Here is a 23,243-nt window from a genome sequence, read left to right as displayed (position 1 = left end):
TCTACTGACACCTAAAATCCGGTGCCCCATATCCAAGAGGCTGAATGGAATATAGGTCTCAGAATCTATCTAATGAAACTAATATGAACAAAATGAGCCTGCAAAGTACTGCAGTGTACAACTTCCATCTTCTCTTTCTTCTTCCATGTAAATTTCAGTAACAAGGCATAATTGTTTTCCAGAAAATTTTTTTAAGGAAATAAAAAATAAACCGACTAAGAAAGAAGAAACTGTTGGGAGAGTGTGGCAGGTACCCTGCCGTGCCTGCCACTTTAAGGGCACAGTCAGGTAGCTACCAGGTGCCTGATTGTGGCAGCCATTTTGAGAACATGGGATATAAAAGACTTCAGCTTGCTGCTGCCAGCCCAGGCAAAAACATTACTTGGCTGAGCTGCAGCAGGAACATCAGAAGGTAGGAACAGGGGGATCTTGGTCCTGGACATGACCTAAAACTGCACCCTGATGGGGATGGGTGGCCTGGTGGGGCTCCTACTGGTGTGGGAGCCCCCAGGAAATGCCAGACCAGTTACCCTTCCTTGCTTCTCACTGGGGAAGTGTTTTAACCCCAGCCCCTTATCTTTGGGTGGGCTTTGGAGGCAGTTGGGGGAGTAGTGGGGCCAGGTATAGCAAGCTGAGTACCACTTGAACCCAGGTGGGATGTGAGATCCCAGAGACCCGAGTGGGGTAGTGTAGAGATGTGAGAATAGGGGGCTAGGTATGCTCATGTGTAGGAGCCTGAGCCCTGGAGGGATGTGAAATCCTGGAGACCCCGGAGGTGGTAGCATGAGGAGCGTAGAGTATGGCCCTGCACAGAGCAGGGCTGAATGGAAGTCAGCCTGAAGGGCTGTGCATGAGGGGGGCTGAACACGTTATTTATTGGCTATACTATTTAGGGGAATAAGGATGCATCACTTTTGAAAATGACCATTTATTAAGGGTCTTTCTGTCTATTGCAACTGGGCAAATTGTAATCTTTTAAAAACACTTTCAATATAGTAATCATGTTGTAAACTTGAATTAAACTCTTCAAAGTATTTTAAAATGTATTTTGTACATACTGATGGCATATAGTACTAAATGTATTTAAAGGCACACAAGAGAAAAACAACAATCTACACCACAAAACACCCACAAATTCATAAACAGCACTAATTTACTTAATTGCACAGTATGTCTTCTGCAAAATTTATAAATTATATGAATGTTATTTCAATATGTATAAATGTTACTGTTCATCTTAATGTTTATTTACAGCTTTCACCAAAACAATACAACTACTACGATATCTTCTGGATTAAATAAAAGCCATCGTATATGATTCAAGACTTCCCAGGTAAGGACTGACAGATCTGAAGAAGTTAGAAGTGGAACAGAAATGTAAACTTATCTAGTTTTTGTCCCTTTTTTTAGTAAATGATTTTTTCCTAAAATAGTCTGTGTCCCATCTAGATTTAAAGGACTAACAACAATGAGGCTTCCAAAACTTCTCAGGGAAGAATATTCAATTGTCTATTGTACTTCACTGTCAGGAAGTGCATGTGACATTCAACCCAACTTTAATTTTGCTTTATTTCAGACTCCTAATTCTTTTCTTTTTACCTCTCTGATTTCCCTTAATCTCCTCCTTCTTTATTTTTCACACAGATCTTTTTTTTATTTATTTATTTATTTATTTATTTATTTATTTATTTATTTATTTAAAACTGCATATTTAACCTTTTTGTCATTTTCCTGTAGTTCTCAATTGTTTTTCCACCTTGTGCTCTCCTGTGTGTGGTCCAAAAAAAAAAAAAAACCAACATCAACTCATGTCTTCAATGTTTTTGAGACATTCTACCCAATGCCAGCTCTACCACAGTCCCTGCCCCTGCTTTGTTTGGACCTCCCAGTTCTCTCTTCCACCCTGACTACTATACTGCCTCCATCTTTGGCCTGACTGCTCAGGCTGCAACAGGTAACTGATGTGTCCTCTGCCTGCCTGTGGTAACTCGCTCAGTGACTGTCAATGGCTCAATCACTCTTCACAGTTTGCTGGAACCACCAAAAAATCCCTGGTTCCAGAACCCCTGGGGGGATAGATCCCACCAAATCTTCTACAGACAGGGACACCAGAGACTGTGGTGAGGCAGGACAGGACCAAGGCAAAGGTCTGAGGAGCACACGCAAGAGTGGTGTTGCTGGGACAAGTCCCACAGGAAGCAGGAGTGGTTTTATAGTTCCCCTGTTAGAAGCCTGAAGTTCCTATAGGTTCTTGCTTCTCACCTGACTCCTCATCAATATTCTTATGAGACAGACAAAGCTGGGCTGGTGGCAGACCAGCTCCTGGTAGGGCTGAGGTCTTAGCCCCTGACTATTGGCTCAGCAACTCTGTTTTGGTCATAACCTATCTAAGAGTCTCAAAGACTTTGCAAAGCTTACTGAAATTTAATACATGCACTACATTAGTAAATTACGATTAAAATGACTGTTTAAGAACCATGGTCAGAAATACAAGAGTATCAAAATCTAAAATAAAAATGTAAGATCCTGAGGACATTCCTTCAATGTGTTGCTTAAGTAGAGAGATTACCCAATAAATAACGTCTAAGCCAAAAATTTGAGGGCATATAAGAGGCAACATTTCTATTAAAGTTGATAGGATTTTTAAAGTATTGAGTTGGCAAATTAGAATATGGCCCAACACTGCACAAACATAGCACTCTACATTGTCAAAGTACTGTGCAAACATTCTTTCCAATACCTCAAAACACACATTTCAGGCACCAATAGGACTTGCTACATCCACAATGAGTACCCTTCTGTTCTCAAATCAAATACTGTTGTTTATAATGCATGGAAAATATCTTCTATAAATTGTCACTCCTGAAAGAGGCCGCCAACAATAATGTAAACCGTTTTTTTTTCCTGTTTTCATCCCAAGGTTTTGACATTAAATATTTAAATTAATTCTAGAAAGTGGTTGGGGAGTCTGAGCTGTGTGAACCTAGAGCTTAGCACTATGATAGATGAGTCAAATAGCAATTAATCAAACAAGCTTGCATGCAAATTTACTGTCATTTTCAAAGGGGGGAGGGATTCTTATGTCTTGAAGAGAAGATGAATGCTCCAGCTGAAAATTCATTAAAGCTTATAGTTAAAGATATGACTTGATCATGCCCTCAAATACTATGCAGACATGTATCTTGTAAATTCTACACAAGACACTGTTTGCACAAGAACAACAGGTGATTTAACAATGCAAACAATGATGCATCTCAGGGCAGCATTCAGCCAAAAGCCTGTGACATTACAATGGAGAAAATGCAATATTAATTAAAAATTTGCTTCAGAAGTTCAAAAAGACAAATTTTAATCCTTCTTTTGAAGGAAATTTTGCATTCACATTTACATATTTACTCATTTAGCATTCATGGACTAAACAGAGAAATTTATTACGAGAACTTCTTAAAGTTAGACTAGGAACTCCTTCAGGATCCTCTACTTCCATTCTTGCAATTACCTAATCAGTGGTGTAATTAGGCAGGGTAACTGGGGCAGTTGCCCTGGGCATTGCCTGCATGGGGGAGGAGGGAGAGGGAAGGAGTAAGTGGGGCAAAATTGAAATAAATGGCTGCCACCACAGCTGTGCAATCACAATTGTGCAGCGTGGTAGCAACCAGAAGTTGCCAGTATGTGGCAGGGGCCCTGGGTGCCTATCTGCCTGTAAGCTGACCTGTTCAGCAGGTCAGGAAAACTGCACCTTGTGAAACCAGTCAACAGTACTTCAGTAGTAAAATTAGGAACAGTGAAAGAGAAACATTGACTTTTACCAAGTGAAATCTTAACCCCACTGAATTACTCTAAGTTTCACCTAGAAACACCCAACAGTGGCCTACACAGAAATCACAGAATGTTACTTCAAACTGAGTGGCTAATCAATATATTCCAACAACAAGATCTCCTCAGATCTTTGTTGACTACCTCTTACTTCTTTCTGAATAGACTTTTTTTTCTTCCCTTACTGTTATAACAGGGAAATCTGAACTACATGCAATCATTAAATAATATCACAGAGCATGGAAATGAAAATTAAAGCAAACATTATTCTTTTTAGGGGTGAGATTTTTATAGGTGAATCATCATATCTGACTCTAGATTGTGAGAGTACAATGTCCAGTGAGGTTTTTACTATAAAACACTAGTTGCTTACCTTTGACAGTTTAAAAAAGATAGCCTTTACATTTTTTCCCAGCTGTTGTCTGATACAATGTCACTCACAATTTAGGAAAGATCCAGGGATGAGCTAACACGTTTTAAGACAGTGAATCTCAACCAGGATACAATAGCACCCTGGGGTGCTTTGAGAACCTTTCAAGAGTGTCACAAGGTGCCACCAGACAATATTAGCACTGGTAGGTGTTCAAACATGATTCACAAGCTAAACCTGGAGATTTCAAATAGGAATCCATAGCATCCCAAACTGACCTGTTGTGGCTTAAGTTCTTTGCAACAAAATAAATTGCATTATTACTTTTCTGTAGTCAAAAAACAAGTGAAAACTAGGAGCTGGCATTTTTGAAGGGGTACCTTGAGTCTAAAAAACTCGAGAACCCCTGCTCTAAGAAATATTCAGGCAGCTATAAGCCTTACTTATAAATACCATAATTAAGCAAGCCAAACATATACCATATTTTCTAGTATTCACCACACCCCAGAATATAATATGTACCTTATTATTGAAAGGCAGAATGAACAGCAACAAAAAAGATCTTTCTTTGTATTAAGCAACTAAGTGGCAGTAGCTAGAGAGCACAGCCTGCTCACTGTTCAGCTCCTAGCAACTCACATGCAGATTTACTTTCAATTTTGCCTGTAACTAGCAGAAACAGAACATTTCACACATATAATGCACACAGATTTCCAGCAGCTATTCTGGGAGAGAAAGATGTGTATTGTATATAAGAAAATACGGTATAAGAAATTGAGACATTTTGATTCATTTCTTCTCCCTAACCCCACCAACATAAGATTCTACTTTTTGAAGGGTAGTTAAGTCAGGTGGTAGTTAACCAGATCTTTTGTAAGATTCTGGTGGACAGAGTTTTCCCCATGTCATTCCAAAAAGTTCAGATGGATATGTAGGGGGAGAGGTTATTCTGCACCTCACAGCTTCTAAACTCTCCCAGCCAACTAGACTTGTTTAGCCTAATTAACTTCCTTTCAGAAGCAACAGACAAAATAAGGCAGTTTTTCTGGTCAGCTTTCTTCAAAACATGAGATTTGGTGAATTTGTGCAAGGAATTTCTTAAAGTGGCTAGATGTACAGAGTAAGCAAATATGACTTAATGCTAAAAGCATTTACCCTATCAACTCAATGGAACAGAACTGAAAAAAAATTATACCACTAGTCACATAATTGGACTTCACTTTTTTGGTTACTTCTTTAATGGGCTTCTGCTGTTCAGCTTCTGTACTTGGCTTCCAAAATGAAGAGATTAGGATGGTTTCCCTAAGGCTGAAATGGAGACTGACAACTCAAGTGCAAATGCCACCTCCCTTGATGTACCTGGCCACAATATTGTTCCAAGTTAAACCTCAGCTTTTTGGAGACAAGGCAGAGAAGAGTTGTACCTTATAAATTAATTAATGCAGGGATGCTTATCATCTGTAATGGGGATGCTCAACTCCCTGGTCCTTGGGCCAGATCAACACCTCCCTTCCCCGCCCCCCAACCCGGCCTGGTGTCATCCAGCCAATGGGGGTTCCTCATGGGTCCAGAAATTGACAGCAGGGGAGGTATACTACTGCCCCCAGCTGCCAAATTTCTGAACCCATGGGGAGGACTTGGATCCTGCTCTAGTTCCAGCACACAGGGCCAGGTAGGGTCAGACCCAATCCTGGCATACAGGACCTGGACTAGGCCCCAGGGCTCAACTCTGGCACATGAAGCCTGATCTGGACAACAAATTGGCCCTGTATTGCTTGCCTGGTCTATGGGGCCGAAAGTTTGAGCAACACAGAGCTATAAGAGGGGGCCAACTTTTTTGGAAAGTGTCACAAATTTGCCCTGCACCCTCCCCAAGCGCTACTCCAAATCCCTGTTCTCTGCTCAATCTATTGCTTTCCCTTGTACACCCTACTTTGTCCTCCTGCCTGAACTCCTTGTGTCTTCTACTTCTTGCCTTATCTGCTGCTGTGCTGCCTGATCTTATGCGTTACACAGGGAGTCTGCCTATGTCACTTGTGATCCTCAGGCTGCAGGCTGGCAGTCTATGAGCTTATGCTGACCCTTTCATCTGTCACCAATTAGAGAAAAGCACAAGAAATAAAGGCAAAATGAGAATTTGCTGTTGCCAAGAGAATTTGGGAGAACAAATCAGGATTGTCCAAAATCAAATTAGCTACAAGCCAGCATAAAGAACTCTACCACTCCAGGTCATAAACTGTGATTACTGTGCTCTACCTCTCTTCTTCTAACTCCCAAGGAATATTAGAGGAAGCAGGAAGAGCAGTGGAGGTACAGTGTCTTAACACAGCAACTATATCACTGTCAGATGTTCCTTCTGTTGTGCTATTGCCCATCCCAGCACAGTGAACTCGGTGAATTGGCTTTCAGAGAAGAAAGGGAGGGAATAAGAGGAAACCAGGCCAAAAACAAGTGCTAATTTGAAAGATTCATTTTATACAAGCATTTTAAGATTTTATAGCAAAGATTTCATAGCATGCTTTTACTAGTGTGGTCATACTGCTGCCCTTTAAATAAAAACACAGAATCCCCAAGTTTGAATTCCAGAGTCCTAATTCTTTTCATCTAACCACTTTGTTGTTGTTCCCAAATTTGGTGCAGCTTACAGGTGTAACCCTTAAATGAGAAATGTTCCCTCGCATGTGGTGAGAATGCTTGAATGCTCCACAAATCACAGAGAAAACTAATCTGTGCAGCACATTTGGTGTAAAGCAGAGAAATGGTTTGAGAACAGCCTAAAAAAGGTTAGTATGAAGCAGTCTCGTGACTACTGACATTTATCAGTTGTTAGTCATTAGCTGAAACTGATAACAGTGGGCAATCAAGCATACTGCTTCCAGTCCTTATTTTCAACTGCCACAGTGGCATCTGTTGCCGAACAGTGCCCTGAAATGAAAAAGGGTACTTTAAACTTGTTTCAGATGAGCAACTGGGAGCATGCCAATCTTTTTTACATGAACAGTCATAAGCATGTTCCTGCACAACAGGATGTGATCAAACTACTCAAAGCTGTAAAACCAGGTTTACTTGCCAATTACATTATTGCTTCAGTCCAGGGTATTAGACACACAATACCACACGGGCCATGAAACTATTGCTTTTCTTCTTTGACAAATTCTATACCTTTTAATACTTAAACTTTCTATAATAGCAGTCTGTTCCTGATTATAAAATATTTCTACAGGAAAAATTAGGACACAGTAAATACATGATCTTCTGCGCTATGTACTCTGTAGTATGATCTACACTTCTGGCCTCCTTTTAAAACTATCTTCCTCAAGGTTTACTAATGAAAATTGCATTTTTCTTCCCTTTTGGGAGAAGGAAAAAGGGATATGATTTACTCAATGCAAGTCAGTTTCAGCTGCCAACTTTTTAAACACATTAACATTCCAGTCCAGAAGGTGTAAAATGGTTGATAGCCTGCTGCTGCTTTGAGGCATTACACCATATTGCCTCCTGCTGGTAGCTAATTCCCTTAACTATTACATAATTGTGACTACAAATATTGTGTGTGTCAATAGCTGATTTGGTTACTCAACTGTAAACAAACAGAAACTTAGAAGAACTGCACTACAATCATCTGAATAGGCAGATTATTTCTCTGAATGGGTTAAGACAAATCTGAGCATAAAACAAGAAACTGACTTCTTCATTCCTGTAGCAGTCAGCATCTTTTCTCTATTTCCTTTTCCAAGAGCAGCCATAAAACTAACAGGATCTACACGCTGCCTGGATTTGTTCACTAACAAATACACCTTGGAAAGTACAACCAAATGGTCGAATATTGGGGTTTTTTTGTTTTGTTTTTTTAATGGGTTGGTGGCAGGGGCGGGGGAGAGGGAGTAAGATGGATGTCAATGTTTAGCCATCCGTTAGTTGCTTGTTTTTTTATTCACTTGAAAATACATACTAAAAGTAAAATCCAATATTTGAGCTTATACCATTTTATTTGTTTTTGCACATACAAAAAGTAGTTTGCATATTTGCTCAGCAATCTAGTGAATGATCTAAGATTACATACACATGTGCAACTTGATAGAGTAATAATACTACTCACATCTTTCTGTTAATAAGACACTGAGTTTACATTTAAAATCTCAAAGGAGGTACAGAGGTTCCTCAGTGTTTGGGATCCACAGAGAACTTTATTCTATAATTTTTCCTAGGACTGAAGTAGCACTTCTAGTTGGTTCACCAGTGAAAAATTCAAGTAAAATTTAAAGACGAGAAATAGCTACATGTACTGTACCAGGCAAATTAAATGTTAACTATACAATATAACCACCATAACATATTCCTGAATCACACCTGAAAGACCAGATGATGATAACCTATATTTGCACCCTCACAGAAGACACACAATTTACTATAGTGTACGCACACTTAGCACATTATTAAATATTAAACTGAAACCAATTCAGTAAATTGAGGTTTCACGGCCTTCATATGTCACAGCTTCTTACAGAGAAAAAATTGAAATCCTAACAGCACCAGAAGACGTTCCTGCTTCTTAAGGTAAATTGTGATCAATTTTCAAGAGCATGCTACTACGAAGACGCTCACTGAGAGAGGTTAGTAGGTGCAGTTTCAAGACATAAAACCCATATAAAATCCTTAATACCTGACAGGCAGCTTTTGCTCATGTGGACTTGGCTACATTGCTAGTGAAGATTGACATTGCTGGTCTTGCCACCAGAGAATACTAAGCTGTGGAAAAGAGATGGTAGTCTTCACACCACCTCATAAGGCTTTTAGCCAACACCACCAAACTCTTAAATGCTGCGTTCCAGGGAAGTCACAGTCTATGTACATCTAAGGGTGACTGTACTCTTGCTTTGAGTCAGTCTTTGTGCACGTGTGCTCTTGCACTCACTTAAAATGAATAAAGCATTTACCTTTAATTTGCAAATGCTACCAAGACCTGAAGCGGCCACACATCTCTCAGTAATTCGGGTTTATCAAGCTAAGGATACCAACGCTTTGAAATCCATTTGGTCCTTTATCCTCTTTCTGTTATCACTGTAATATATGTACAACCTTAACAACAGACTAACAATTTCTGTCACAAAATTCCGAAGTAAAATCTAAATTGAAATCATTATGAGCTATCATTAAAAAATGCATATGTTCTATTAACAGTAATTAGTTTAAAATCCTACTGCTATGAATTGTAAAGATCATTAAATGGAATAATACTGTTTGGTTTAAAATACAGACAGTATAGTATAATTTACCTAAAATGTGCCTATCACTTGAATTATCGATGTAACCACCACTATGAAAACTATTATACTGTGGTACTCTTGGCATCTGCCCATTAGTGTATGAAATAACCAACTTTTTATTAATTTTTCTGGTTAATTATCTGGAAAAGCAGTGTCTTACAAATGTGAGTCTGTGAAGTTTATTTTTATACAAGTAAGTTAAAAAACCCAAAACTACACAAATATACTGCTCCAGTTCCAAAATCCAATAGCTTAATAGGTTTTACAAATCGTACATTTTTGAAAAGATATTGCGACAGAAAAGCAAAACAACAACAAAAGAAAAATACCAAACATATCCTTTTCTTTTGCTGAATTCTTTTCTTTTACTGGTTTCCCAACTTGCAACGTCCTGTATAAAGATAAAAAGCCAGCCGTAATTTTAAAAAAATATATTAAAGGCCATAAACTTTTGGCAGGACAGTTGGGTTTTTTCACTGGTACCTATGTTGTTTACTACTTTTTTTTAAACATGTAATCACCTAACCACATACATTCTGGCATGGCAAAGGGTTGGAGGAAACAGGAGCCAGGCAAAGACGAGAGCAGGAGAAAAATATATCAACATATTCAAGCAAAGTTAATCTAATTTAAATAAAATGGTCAAGCAGTGATTAGAAGGTATCACCATGCCCTGAGGTTGCCTTTACAAATGTTTATGCTTTGTTTTTACAATGCTAACTGGAATCCTTTTCACTTAGTTACAGTTTTGTTCATCTGTAAACTGTGCTCTACTATTTTATAAATAATGTCCATTTGCGGTGTAAAACCCTACCTCACCCCCAGATCCCCAGGATAATATTCACATCCATATAGAGACTAACAAAAAGTCCCATGCAGGACTTCAATGACCTTGACCATCACCAAGGGGGAAAATAAGATTGGTTGAAGTGTGGACCTAAATATGCCCCACAAACATAAATCAGCAGTAGGTCTTCTGAATCAAGTAAAGGTGGTCTGTTCTGCAATATATTTACTATTCCTCATTTGAAATGGGGTGGAGTTGAAGAAGAAAAACAAAACCAAAAATTAAAGAGACCCCAATTTTAATATCTATTGTATTCATTCCCAAATTCTCTGGACCAAAGGATGACCTGAAAACTTCCCTATGTCAACTATATAGTTGGTCCAGTAAAAGATATCACTCAAAGAAATCCTTGCCGCTGACATAATTCCAGGACCATCCCAGCTACAACGTCAGAATAACACTATAACTTTATCAGTCCTCAAAAATGTCTCTTGTACCACCATGCACCCTTATCATTAAAACAGATAGTATCTGAGGGAGGACCAAATTGAAATTTGATCCTAGTTTTGGATGAAGACGACAGCTGGCATTTAATTTAATCTACTTACTCTGGCAATATTGCCATGATACTTTAAACAGACAGCTGGGATTGTACTTGGAGTTAATACTGGAGCAGCCATAACATGCCTACACTTACCCTGTTTGCTATGGAGGAAGCCCCTTCCAGTAGCTCAGATAACAACAGTGGCCTGTATGCCATGGATACATGGGATCAAGCCATGGGACAGGATGAGAATAATGTGAATCAAATTCATGTGTACCTAGATTAAGTGGTGCAAACTACCCATGGAAAGAGCACTGATAAGTTGTGGTTTCTATTGCAGACCCAGACACCTAGCAGTAGACACTAAAAGACTGCATTCCTATCTGGACTCAAATTACAGCTGTGCTCAGCACCCCTAGTACTGCAGTCAGCCATGGGAAAAGTTTATTAAAAATGTAACTAGTTAAAGTTAAAAGTTAGCAGTCTTTAAAATTAACTTGAGTTATTTAACTTTTAACTTATTTCCACTTTCAGCTAGTTAAAAGGTAAGTTAACTTTTAACTAGTAACTTTCTTTTGAAGTTGATTCATGAGAAATGCATGAAACATGGTGAATTGCCTCTTAGCATCATTTTACATTTTCAAATGCAATGAGTGGGTTTCTTTTCCAGAAGTCCACAGAAGCATGTTACAACAAAAGATTTGTTATCCGGCACCCATGGGGAATGTGGGGTGCCGGATAACCAAATATGCTAGTTGCCTCGGAGGCCCAAACAGGTGTCTTTGCCTGTTCGGTCCGCCACGTTGCCACCCCTTCCACTGCGTCAGTGTGCTGAGGGACAGGGAGGGGGGGCCCCACGCCATGGGGGCTCTGAGAAACTGGAAGTGCCGTGGTAGGCACTTCTGGTTTCACTTTTACCTTACAAGCCAGCATGCCGGTTTGTAATGTGCCAGATAATGCGGCTTTCACTGTAACTTACTTGGAACTCACCCTGCTTTACCTAAAAACAAATGTTATACTTGTAATACAGTTTTTCAGAATAACAATTGACCAATACCTATGTAATATTAGATCCTTCTCACCCTCTCCATGTGAAGTACTTTGTAAAAGTCAGTGCATCATATAGGTATACCAGAATAATAGAAAGGAGATATTCAGAGCCAGGTAACAAATGAAAGTTGTTTCCAAAGAAAACCTCTGTTGTTACAATTTTTATTGCTCAAAAGGTAACAAAAAGGTATGAAATACGTCTGAATTAGAAATAATGAAAGTGTCTGAAGATCAAAATTAGACTGAAATGAGAAAATCAGTTTAAATGAGAAAAAGAATGTTCAGTTGCATAGCATAAATGGCTTAAACATGCTTATTGAACTTCAGCAAAAGCTGTATTTCAAAATCTACATCTGACAATTTTCCTATTCCGTCTTACAAAACTAAGTCCCCACTACTGAACAATCGCTCTACATGAGCAGATGAGGGAATGCTTGTGTTTTAACAGATGAACAGTTTTTTCATAGTAGGTGACATCTCATATAAGTTTCTCACAGATGAGAAGTAGTGCTCAACACAGGGGTGATGTGTTGGGGGTGCACATGGCTGCACATGCACCCCCTACGTGTGGTGGTGCATCCCCTGCTGCACATGCACCCCCTACGTGTGGCGGTGCATCCCCTGCAAAAAGGCATTGCCAATACCGTTGGTGATGCCTGCGGGCAGTGGCTGTTTGTAGGCAGTCCACAATGAACCCAGCCACTGCCAACACTGCTGGCAGTGCCTACGGGTGGTTGCCGACCCCTGGTCAGAGCTCACCACCCCTTTCCCCCTCCCCCTCCCGCTCCCACACTATCGACAGTGCCAGTGGCATCTGCAGAAGCTCCCTGCTCACCGCTGCTAGGCTGCCGCCACTGCGCTCCTGCTGGCGCAGCCATGCCCCCCCAGCTGCTGGGGACATGTGCCATTCATAGCTCAACTTCTTGGGCCCTGGTTCGGATCTTCATTAAAATTTAAAAGTTATCATCTGCTCACTACTTGCTCCCTCTCTTACTAGGACCAATGTGTCTGCTTGCTTCTGCTTGTTCCCTCTCCTGCAGCCAACTGGCTGCCCTGTTGACTTCTGCAAATGCACAGAAAATTCTAGCATGAACTAAGGAACTCTGGGACTTGTATTTTTTAAGAGACCATATCTCATAGGAAGGCACACTACTCTCTGTCTCTCAAGCAAGAAGTCCTAGAATTTCAATAAAGAAATATTGGTCCATGCAAGTCCTAGAGAGTGGCTGTCAGGAAAAACTCTGGGAAAGCTGGATTTCAATTTTTTTTTTACTTTTAACTTATACTTAAAAAAAGTTAACCTTTTTTTTAACTAGTTAAAGTTAAAAGTTGACAGCTGAAACATTTAACTAGTTAAAGTTAAAAGCTAGCCATTTCTTTAATTTTTTAACTAGTTAATTCCCATGACTGACTGCAGTGCTTATGAAAGCTTGCTCTGGCTTTATGAGAGGAAATAAAAGTTGCCACAGAAGAGAATAAACTGCAAAAGATTTTTCGCCCTGAAATCTAATGGAGGAGGAGGCATATCAGCATTATTTAGGACTAAGGCTGCCATGGAAGTCTAGTCAGGAGTTGAGACCTGGAGCAGAGAAAACTGCCATAAAACCCAGCATGACTCTTGGTAAGGCATAAGTGACAGTGTGACAGGGGGGCAAGCTCAGGGCTGGGTTTCAACCTTAACATGCCCATTCTTGCCTGCCACAGCTTGCTGGTTAAATAAACTGGTGTTCTAAATTGGAGGCTGCCTGTTATAATGCCCTAATGCCAAGGGGCATTATCCATGCTCCATACCACCTCTACAATATAGCCCATAGCTTGCAGATGGCATCCAAAATCATCAAACTTCCCCCTGCTCCCTTACTGAGCCATACCACTTGGCCTCCAGCCCAAATTTGGCCTCAGGCATCCACAGACTTACTGTGACCCCTATAGTTGTCCCCTCACAAGGGCTCACACTCATGCCCTCTCACTAGGGCTCACTCTTGACGTTTCACTGATCTTGTGGGGCTGGCCCTTGTGCAGTCCTTCGCTTTGCCCCCCAGGCAGCCTTACTCTATGCACCCCTCGGTGCAGCCCTTCAGGTCTGGTCCCTTGGCAGGCCCTACTCTACACCCCATTGTGCACAGTCCTTCAAGTTGCAAAGGCACCCCCTACTCTGTGCGGGGCACTCTCCTGCCCCCTCACACTGAGGCCACACTACAGATCCTTCACACTGGGGCCTCCAGGGTCTTACATCCCTGTGGGGCTCAGGTGGCCACAGCCACGCCTGGCCCTTGCTACTCTACCCACTGAATGGTGAGAACTGGGGTTAAGGTGCCTCTACTCACCTTTCACTGGGGAGGTTTCTTGGGGGCTGCTCTGCCACAAACAGCCCCACCAGGCCACCCTTCCCCAGCAGGGTGCAGTTTCAGGTCATGCCCAGGACCAGGGGCCTCCTTACCATCCCCACAGCTCCTGCCCTTACCTCCAAGGATGTTCCAAGCAGCTCAGCTAGATGTTGCCTCCTGAGCTGCTAGCAGCAGACTGCTGCCTCCAGCTCTGAAAGCAGAGCTCTAAAATGGCCATGCTTATGAAGCACCTGCCTACTGCCTACTCCAGCCCTTAAAATGGCAGGCACCGGAGGTGCTCTGCCACAGACAGTCAGAACTCTGAAGAAAGTGAAGAGCTGAAGCTCTCTTCTTTCTTCAGGGAAGGGGGATAACTTTTATGTGGAGGTTGGGAGACAGAAGGAATCAAGCACTGTGAAGTACCATAAGCTTCTGTTGAGCAGGGGGAAGAGATTAAGACACTGAAAAGTGAGAGACTACCAAGGAGAACACACATGTCTGTTCCTAAATGTGGTGCCCTCGAGGGGAGGAAAATATCTGTTCATCTTTGATGATTTTTATGGGACAGAGTTATCACCTATTTCTGTAGTTTTCCACTTTTCTAATACTTTACAGATCTGTTGGACCCTGTATCACAGTGAGGTGCATAGTTGAACCTTTGGTAGTTTTTTACATACATCAATATCTTTCAAAGTTGTTTGCAAAATGCAGGGACATTTTTAATAGCATTCCTGCAATATGTAATCATTGTTTACTCTTCTGGCATTCTGTAAGAAAAAGTGAACTTTCAAAAGGCAAAATACCAGCGTTCCCTCTAAGGAGCGCAATGTGTGCGGGCACGCAGGCGTGCCTGGCAGTGTGGCATGAGCACGCCTGCACTGTCTTTCTCACCACACAGCTTAGAGGGAATGCTGCAAAATACATTGAAGCATGTGCTTCCCCAAAGATAAAAAGAGGGGGAATTTGGGCACTAAATATTTTTATAGACTTGTGGAGACTTACTTCAGACAAAGCAGCATCCCTTTCTTCTATCAGTGCATTCATTTCTTCAGCTGTTATTTTCTTTTTACGTTCCTTGGTCCTGTGTATTCGATCCACAATTATAGCTCCATTCTTCTGTATAGCTAGCCCTGTGTCTGCATTGTTTATTCTGTTCAGTAATTCCTGTAATGTCTACCAACAGCATTATATGTTAGTCAGACATGAAGTTTTAATATATTTTATTTAATATAGGGTTTTAATTAATAGGCACATGTGAATTGTAAATTGACTGAGTGAAGTTATTGAATTTTCATATTGCAGCAAAGATGTACATTATTAGTGTGTCAATTCTTCTTTTTCCCACATCTTAGTTCTTGAAACCCACTCAATTGAACTTAAGCCTCTAAGATATAAGACTGACATCAAGAAATCTCCTCAGAGAATGGCTTACCATGTCATTTTCTTCAGGGTTAATATTTTCTAGCCTAGAAAAAAGGGACACAGAAAGCCTGATCAGTAGCATTTCCTTAGTGCAGCAAAATGAGTTCGCTTTTTAAATCTTTAGAACCTCAAGTAATTTCATTCTACTAGTCTTTAGAGTCAACCATGACACTGAACATATTAAAGTGCCACCTGCTCGACTCCATCTTTCAATAATGCTCCATATCTTCAGCACTGACTTCAGACTGTTAAGTTATTAATGTTTACTGCTATATATGACTACAAGGATCAATTGTTCATATGTGCTTAGATGAAGAAAGTTCCCCAGTGATAGAAAGCATTGGTGCTCTTATTTTATTTATTTCTGGACTTACAACTTTTACCTGAAAATGTATTTTTCTTTGTTTTATTGCACCCCAAAATGAAATGGGATGGTAGGTTGGGGAGATAAATCTTCCCCTCCCCACCTTCACCCCTGACAAGCACTAAAACTTAGTTAACAACTCTACTTGAATTTTTCTTTTTCGGTTCCTTTTTTGTTTTACACCATGTATAAAATACAAGAGGTGAGGCTTCCATAATTCAAGAGTAAAAATACCATACTTTTTCTTTGTTACTTTATAAGTACATTGACTGCTTTGCCAGATGGAAAGAAACTGTATATAGTTTTGTCAAACGGCATAACAATTGCTAATGTGGTTTGCAAGTGCAATGAAGAGTACCACAAACTTTTGCACATAGATATGATTAAGGGGTAAGTTGTACATTTCTATGACAGAAAAAGCAACTTGTAATAATAATATTAAAACTACAGAACTTTACTGGTTTAAAAATGAAGAAAAATTTAACATTTTCAAAAAGTTAAAAACTGAAAAAGCACCTTCCCACTCTTTTTCCAAGCTGTTTAATAAGGATATTGAATCAAACAGTAGATCAAGCACAACACTTCATCTGAGCCTACGAGAGGCCAAGCTAAAATATCAGTTTGGCACAGGCAAGCATACAGCATTTCATAAAAACAGATACAGCAACCATTAACGTTATGCCAGAAGACAACGACACATAACATGAACAGCATAACTGCTCAAGTTGTTCCTTTAAAATCAAGGGTTCTCCCTTCAGACATTCTTCAACCACAAAACATTTAAAAATGCGCTAGATATTTGTCCATAGATATACTAGTTGTAGGCAATAGATACAGTTAGCCAGTGATGAATTCTTATCATCAGAATGAATTCCTGTCATCAAAGGAAAGTATTGCTGATGTATTTTGTAAGCAGGTGGCATTCCCAGCATGTCCCAAACAGGCAACATGGATTCAAAAACTTACACTTTTGCTGGGTTTTGACTTTTATTAACAAGTTAATACAAACCAAACAATATAAACTCCTGATCAAACCCTTACTCTTGACTTGATTATTCCTAGAGTTCCTCCTTTAGAGGAAAAAAAATCAGTTCCAGATCTTAGATTCGTCTGCATAAATGGGCCTGTCTCACTAGTTTATTCCCGAAGTGATGGGCACTTGAGCTCTAGATGCTCACTTCTCTCTGAAGGTTTACAGCACCTGCTAAAAGGCATGTCAACTGAAGATCCCAGTCAACATGTTACAAAAAGGAAAAAAAAACATTACTTTTCCTGCTGTAGTTCTTCAAGATATTGCTATGGCTCACAATGTAAGTATGTCATGCATGCTAGACCAGATTGTTTGGTCACAGCAGTGCCACCAGGTCTGTGCACATGTCCTTTGGATCCTCTGAGAAGGCATGAAAGGCAGAAGGATCCTCAGTTTTCTCACCATTTGAAGACTGTGATATTTGAGAACTCTGAGAGCAGAGATGGGGGGGAAGAGGTTGAGATTCATCTCATCTACAACACTTCTAGGATACTGAAAAGGGGTGGGGTGCAGCCAGCATTGGGCCCTTGGCCTCCAGGGATGGCAAGATGTGGCAAGTGCTGCTGACTCTCCACCTGGCTTGGGAAGTGGGCGGGGGGGAGAAGCGGCGAGGGAGGTGACAGCTCAGCTCTGTACGACTGGTCCTTCAGTTTCCCTGGACAATACGACTGGAGAAAGAACTGAACCACCCCCGACCGATTCCCCCCATGATACTAGATAACTGCTATTTCAAGGAGATGCATTTTGCAATATCTTCTGATGTTCTTTGAGATGTGACACTGATCTTTTGTACATTTGGTTTTCAATAGAAATAGGAGTGCCAATATAATAGTTTAGTACTCTCTGTATCTTTTCTCTCAGGGCTGAGGATTGGTTTGTGAATACAGCAGGTAAACTGATCGTTTAATCCAGATAAAAACAGTAGGGTAAATTTGGGACGAAGTCTCACCATTTTTTTTATCCCAATGGAACGTTGCATAGAAAGGTTCAAACTATGAGCACCTGAAAGTCATTTTCTAGTTAAACTGAGAGACTAGAAAGATTATTTTCAGAGTAAGATGGTGGAAGGAGCATTCTCCACTGGAAAGAGAAAAGTCTAGGAGCCTTAAAGAACTGTTTTTAACTCAAGGCAACATTGTGTTTTTTGATTGGTGATGGTCACCTTTCAAGAAAGTTCAGTGTTGTGGTATGATGGAAATTCTGAAATTGTTATGAAGTGGACTTCAGTGAAGTTGCTGCCCTTATTGCCCACAACAAAGACCTGCTACAAGAACTTATGGATCGCCTCTCAAGAGCTTGCCAGGCATTTGCTGTCACCATCAGCATAAAGAAAACACTTGTACTAGGACAGGGAGTTCCACAAGGTCCATTAATCATCCTTAATGAGAATCAGCTAGCAGCAGTCCAGAAGTTCAGCTACCTAGGTTCTACAGTGACTACCAACCTCTCACTGAATGAAGAACTTATGTTCACACTGGAAAGGTTACCACCATCTTCAGCAGACTAACTAAAAGAGTATGAAACAGCTCAAAGCTTACCATCAAAACCAAAATGCTACTGTAAAAGGCTTGTGTACTCAGCACTTTCACGTATGGTAGGGAAACATGGACAGCTTATGCACATCAAGAGAAAAGGTTAAATAGCTTCCACCTGCATTGTTTATGCCTCATGCTCAACATCAAATGGCAAGACAAAGTTACCAACGCAGAAGTTCTTCAACGGGCAAATTTACCAAGCGTGACAGCCATACTCAAACACAAGATGACTGCGCTGGCAAAGTCATCTCAGCAGATTGGAAGGTGGATCCATACCCCAGGACACGCTAAATGGGGAACTATTGGGGGAACAAGAACAACAGGATGTCCCAAGCTTCACTACAATGACGCATGCAAGTGAGATATGAAGGCATTTGGAATTGATCCTGACCAATGGCAAACCTTGGCAACTGATCATAACAAGTGGCATTATCATCTCCATCAGGGCATCAATTCCACATCAGAAATTGGTTCCAACAACTTGAAAAGAAAAAGAGCCCGTAGGAAGCAATCAGCTCCCAAGCCACCCAACCATGACACATACATTTGTAACCACTGCCACAGATCAAGCAAATCTTGGACTGGACTATTCAGTCACATGGGACATTGCAAACCATCTACATCATAGCCATTTGCCAAAGCTGAAAGGATGTCAAAGAGATCAAAGGACTTGGATACAACAGAGAGCGTTGCTATATCTCCACCTTTGCCTGAAATGCAGCCTCTAGTCTATTATAAGGCTCGTGTTGTGTCTATGCCATCATGGACTGGTAATATAAATAAGTATTCTCTTCCAGTTGCAAGAATACATCCCCACTTACTCCATTACAGGAGTTCTGGACTTTCAGTGAAGAGTCTCTGTCCATGGTGCTCAGACAACAAACAGCCACACTGCCAAGTATAGTGATTTTGGTTCTGGATGGAATCCCTAGCCGTGAGAATGCCACATCAGCCCCAGGCAGTTTGGGAGTGAAAGTGGTCTTGAGCCTAAAGTGATGAAATGAGAGAAGCAAGTCATTCACTATCCTGAATTTTGAAGGAGTATATATTTAGTTTTTTTGGTCTTAGGATAGAGATTTTTTTCTTCTTCAGGATAAGGAAATACTGTGAATAGAACCCTCTTTCTGTGTATTGCTGCAGAAATTCTTCTACAGATCGTAGACAAAGAAAAGAGACAACTTCTTTTCATACCTTCTTCACAGTCAGGGTGTCCAGACTGTGGAATAAGCTCCCTCCAGAGGTGGTGCAATCATCTACCCTGGAAATCTTCAAGAGGAGACTAGACAGTCACCTTACTGGGTCACCTGAACCCCAGCTGTCTTTCCTGCTTGGTGCAGGGGGCTGGACCCAATGATCTTCTGAGGTTTATTCTGGCCTTACAATCCATGAATCCACCTCTACCATTACATTGTTCCTGAAGTGTAGGCATAAGCTCACAGGTGCTTTACACAAAAAATGGGTGACCCTGTTTCCCCTTCAAGTTTATATGAATAACAGACAGTTATGAGAAGGGCCTCCGAATTGGAATAGGAAAGGACGTGTGACAGGTCAAAAAAAGTAGAAGAGAACCTCAGATGACTATATCCAGCTTCAACTGTTCTGAGGTAATAACCAAACCAAACCAAACCTGACAGAATGAAACAAGGCATCTGCCAAAGGCATTGGCTGGTTCTCTATTAGGCTTTAGTATAAGTCCCAACATGACCATGACATTTACTGTCTTGCTGATGGGGTGATGCATCATGGAAAGACTCCGTAATTTTCATTGTCTGTAGTCTGATTATCAGCTCTGGAAATCAGGATGCAACCATCTGCTTCTGTTGAGGTGTTATACTTATAAGAATTCTATAGAGGAATTGTGTATAAATTCCTTGGGACCATAGGGTAACCTGAGTCTTTTAGGGAGTTGAACAAAAACTTACCTCCTCAGTCTTTGAAAGGATATCTTGGAAGTTTTCTTGCATCTCCCTTAGCATCCCAAAGCTGGTTTCCAAGAGGCTCATCTCAATTTAGAGCTACAGCCATATATCCACAGCCTCCAGAGCTGTCCTGGCAAACATCTGGACCTCCTGTGTAATTTCCTTCAGCTATGCCTTAGCATCTAGAGGCAGCTTGGAAAAAGGGGAGGCTGGGTCTGCTTTGTAAGAAAATTATATTTGGCAAATACTGTCTGATAATTTGCAACAAATATCCAACAGATATCCAGCTTTCTGAGCTCCTTTTGTCCTTTGGTTAATTTTATTTTCCCTTGACTTAGATGTTTTTTGTACTACTAAGGGTCATTACCTATGGTTTGGCTGGAAATAAAAGTGCCTAAAGCTTTTCAGAAAGATACTTGGTATTGTTTCTGCACCTTTTTTGAAAGTTAGCTGAACAATGGGTAGGCTTTGCCCCAAGGGTTTTGGTTGGTTCCAGGATGACTTCATATACTGGGCAAAGGGAGGGAGGATCCTGGTAATGGAAGCATATTAAGAGTTTGAGTTTTCCTGACTAGTCTTATCTCCAGGATCTGCACAATACATGGAAGAGATTCTAGAAAGTCCTGAAATAGTTGATGGTTAAAACACAGGATGGCTGGATAGCCACATCCACTAGGAAGTAAGATTATTTTAGAGATGCTGATTTGTAACAAGCACTTAAGGTTCTGTGTAAAAAAAAAAAAAAAGATCTAAAAAATTCCTCATCACAATTTTTCTGGTTATGGTGGGATGGGAATGGTTACAGGACATCTGGAATGACCGTCCATAAGTAATGTAAGTAATAGGCTGGTGACCTACTGTGAAGTGGGCATTAGGCAGGACAGAAGGAAAAAACAGAGGGAAGAAAACTAAGGAAAGACAAGGAAGCAGGCAGAGAAAGCAGGAGAACAAAAGAGAAAAAAAGAGGGGTAAAATATAATGGAAAGAACATGATGGTAAATTCAAAGAGAGAGCAAGTGGAAAGGACTCCAAATAGGAGGGAAAAAGTAGGAAATTATATATAAATTGAAAACATGTTTTGCCTATTCATGTTCTTACCTGCCTTGTATTTGTCTGGCAGGAAGATAGGTTGAATTCCTTGACCATCATTGAGTCCAGGATGTTAAGGTGACCATCTTTTTAGGATAGTTTGGGGGGGGGGGAGGAGAAGGTAAAAGGAGGGACTGGCTAGGTGAAGAAAGTTGTATTTTGAGTGACTGTAGCCCAAAAATAAAAGGAAGAGTTATTTTTTTTCTATTCTCTGGCCCCAACCTATTTTATTACTGACCAATCCTGTATAGCATTTGTAAAATGTGGGCTCATTTTGTTAATATGAAAATATATACAATGTTTAACAAAATAGTTAATTAATCTTATATTAAGACTTGCCTTTGCTTTAAACAGGAGGAAAATGAAAATATGCATAATATTACCATCTACACAGTAATAAGTAAAAATTTTGCTGAAGGCAATGTCTAGTGAGCTCAAAGCCTTGATTGATTTCCTTTACAGAGCAATCTGACAGACAACCTTGTACTCCAAGTGAAGAAACTCCTGTATAAAATGTCACACTTCCCTCATTTATCCCTGAATAAATCAATAGTGGGTTTTTTTTGCAGTCAGAGCCATTCACCTTGTTCTATCTGTGGAGGAATATGTGACTTCATTTGATACTTTTTTTAACAAATTAACCAATTGCATAGAGACTTCTGCAATCCTCTTATGTTCCTTCATAGTGAAATTTACATTAAAATTTACCATGTAATCACTTTTCAGCAGCACTGGATTGCCCTGGCTTCTATAAACAGCTATGTTTTAGCATATAAAAGAAAATGTGTACATACTCTTTGAGATACTGTTCCAAATGTTGTGCTCGGAGAAGTGCTTCATCTCTCTCTTCATTGGCTAACCTAAGCCTTGCCATGACAGCCTCATCCCGTTCCCGTTGAGCAGAATAAACTTCTTCTACCAAAGCTGCAAAAAATAACCAGTATGTTTAACAAACAAGTTTGATGGAGAAATGCAGATCCACAGCTTTTGAAGTATCTGCACATGGGGCCTTATCTAACATCTACTGAAGTCAGCAGTTTTCCCACTAGCCTCAGTGTGCTTGCAAGTTCCTTTATGCTCTATGTCAGTCATTCCTAACCAGGGTTTTGTGGCACCCTGGCTTGCCACAAGATCCTTTTAAAGGTGCGTGCAATATCAGCACCGATAGGTATGCAAACACCTACATGTAATTCACAAGATAAATCCAGAGATTTCCATACTGTATAAAACATTCTGAACCATTACAGTTCTTTGCAACAGAAGCATTGCACTCTTATTTTTCCATAGTGAAAAAAAACAAGTGAAAGCTAAGAGCTGGCATTTTCTGAGGGGTGACTTGATTTTAATGAGAGGTGCCTTGAGATAAAAAAAAAACATTAAAAACTACTGCTCTAGATCAGTGGTCCTCTATCTTCTGTCCCTACAGGCCAAATGAGTTGTGTTGGGCCAGTCCACAGGCCAGATCAAGCCCTGAGCCCCAAGAACAGGTCCTAGGGGCCTGGCACAACCCCTCCCAGGCCCCTATACTAGGTTTCATAGTTTCATAGATTCTAGGGTTGGAAGGGACCTGAGTAGATCATCTAGTCCGACCCCCTGCCATGGCAGGAAAGAGTCCTGGGGTCAAATGACCTCAGCAAGGTGTTCACTTCCTCCTAAAGACCCCCAGGGTAGGAGCCGGCACCACTTCTCTTGGAAGGTGGTTCCAGATCCTAGCCGCCCTGAC

General features: G+C 40.6%; 1 protein-coding gene across 3 annotated transcripts in view; it reads right to left on the bottom strand.

The window, feature by feature from the left end:
* MIPOL1 (mirror-image polydactyly 1) overlaps positions 1 to 23,243 on the bottom strand; it is a 277,415-nt gene that overhangs the window by 182,361 nt on the left and 71,811 nt on the right. For 2 of the 3 annotated variants that reach the window (XM_019551720.1, XM_019551718.1), the window contains exons 8-10: positions 22,315 to 22,444; positions 15,594 to 15,627; positions 15,164 to 15,334 (exon numbers count right to left, since the gene is read on the bottom strand). In XM_019551720.1, coding sequence (XP_019407265.1) covers positions 15,164 to 15,334; positions 15,594 to 15,627; positions 22,315 to 22,444 — 335 coding nt within the window. The remainder of the gene's footprint in view (positions 1 to 15,163; positions 15,335 to 15,593; positions 15,628 to 22,314; positions 22,445 to 23,243) is intronic. The other variant, XM_019551719.1, reaches the window with a different exon arrangement.

The sequence above is a fragment of the Crocodylus porosus genome, unplaced genomic scaffold (assembly GCF_001723895.1).
Source record: "Crocodylus porosus isolate Cpor-Errol unplaced genomic scaffold, CroPor_comp1, whole genome shotgun sequence".
Classification (NCBI taxonomy): Eukaryota; Metazoa; Chordata; order Crocodylia; family Crocodylidae; genus Crocodylus; species Crocodylus porosus.
This window is presented reverse-complemented; position numbering and strand designations above follow the sequence as displayed.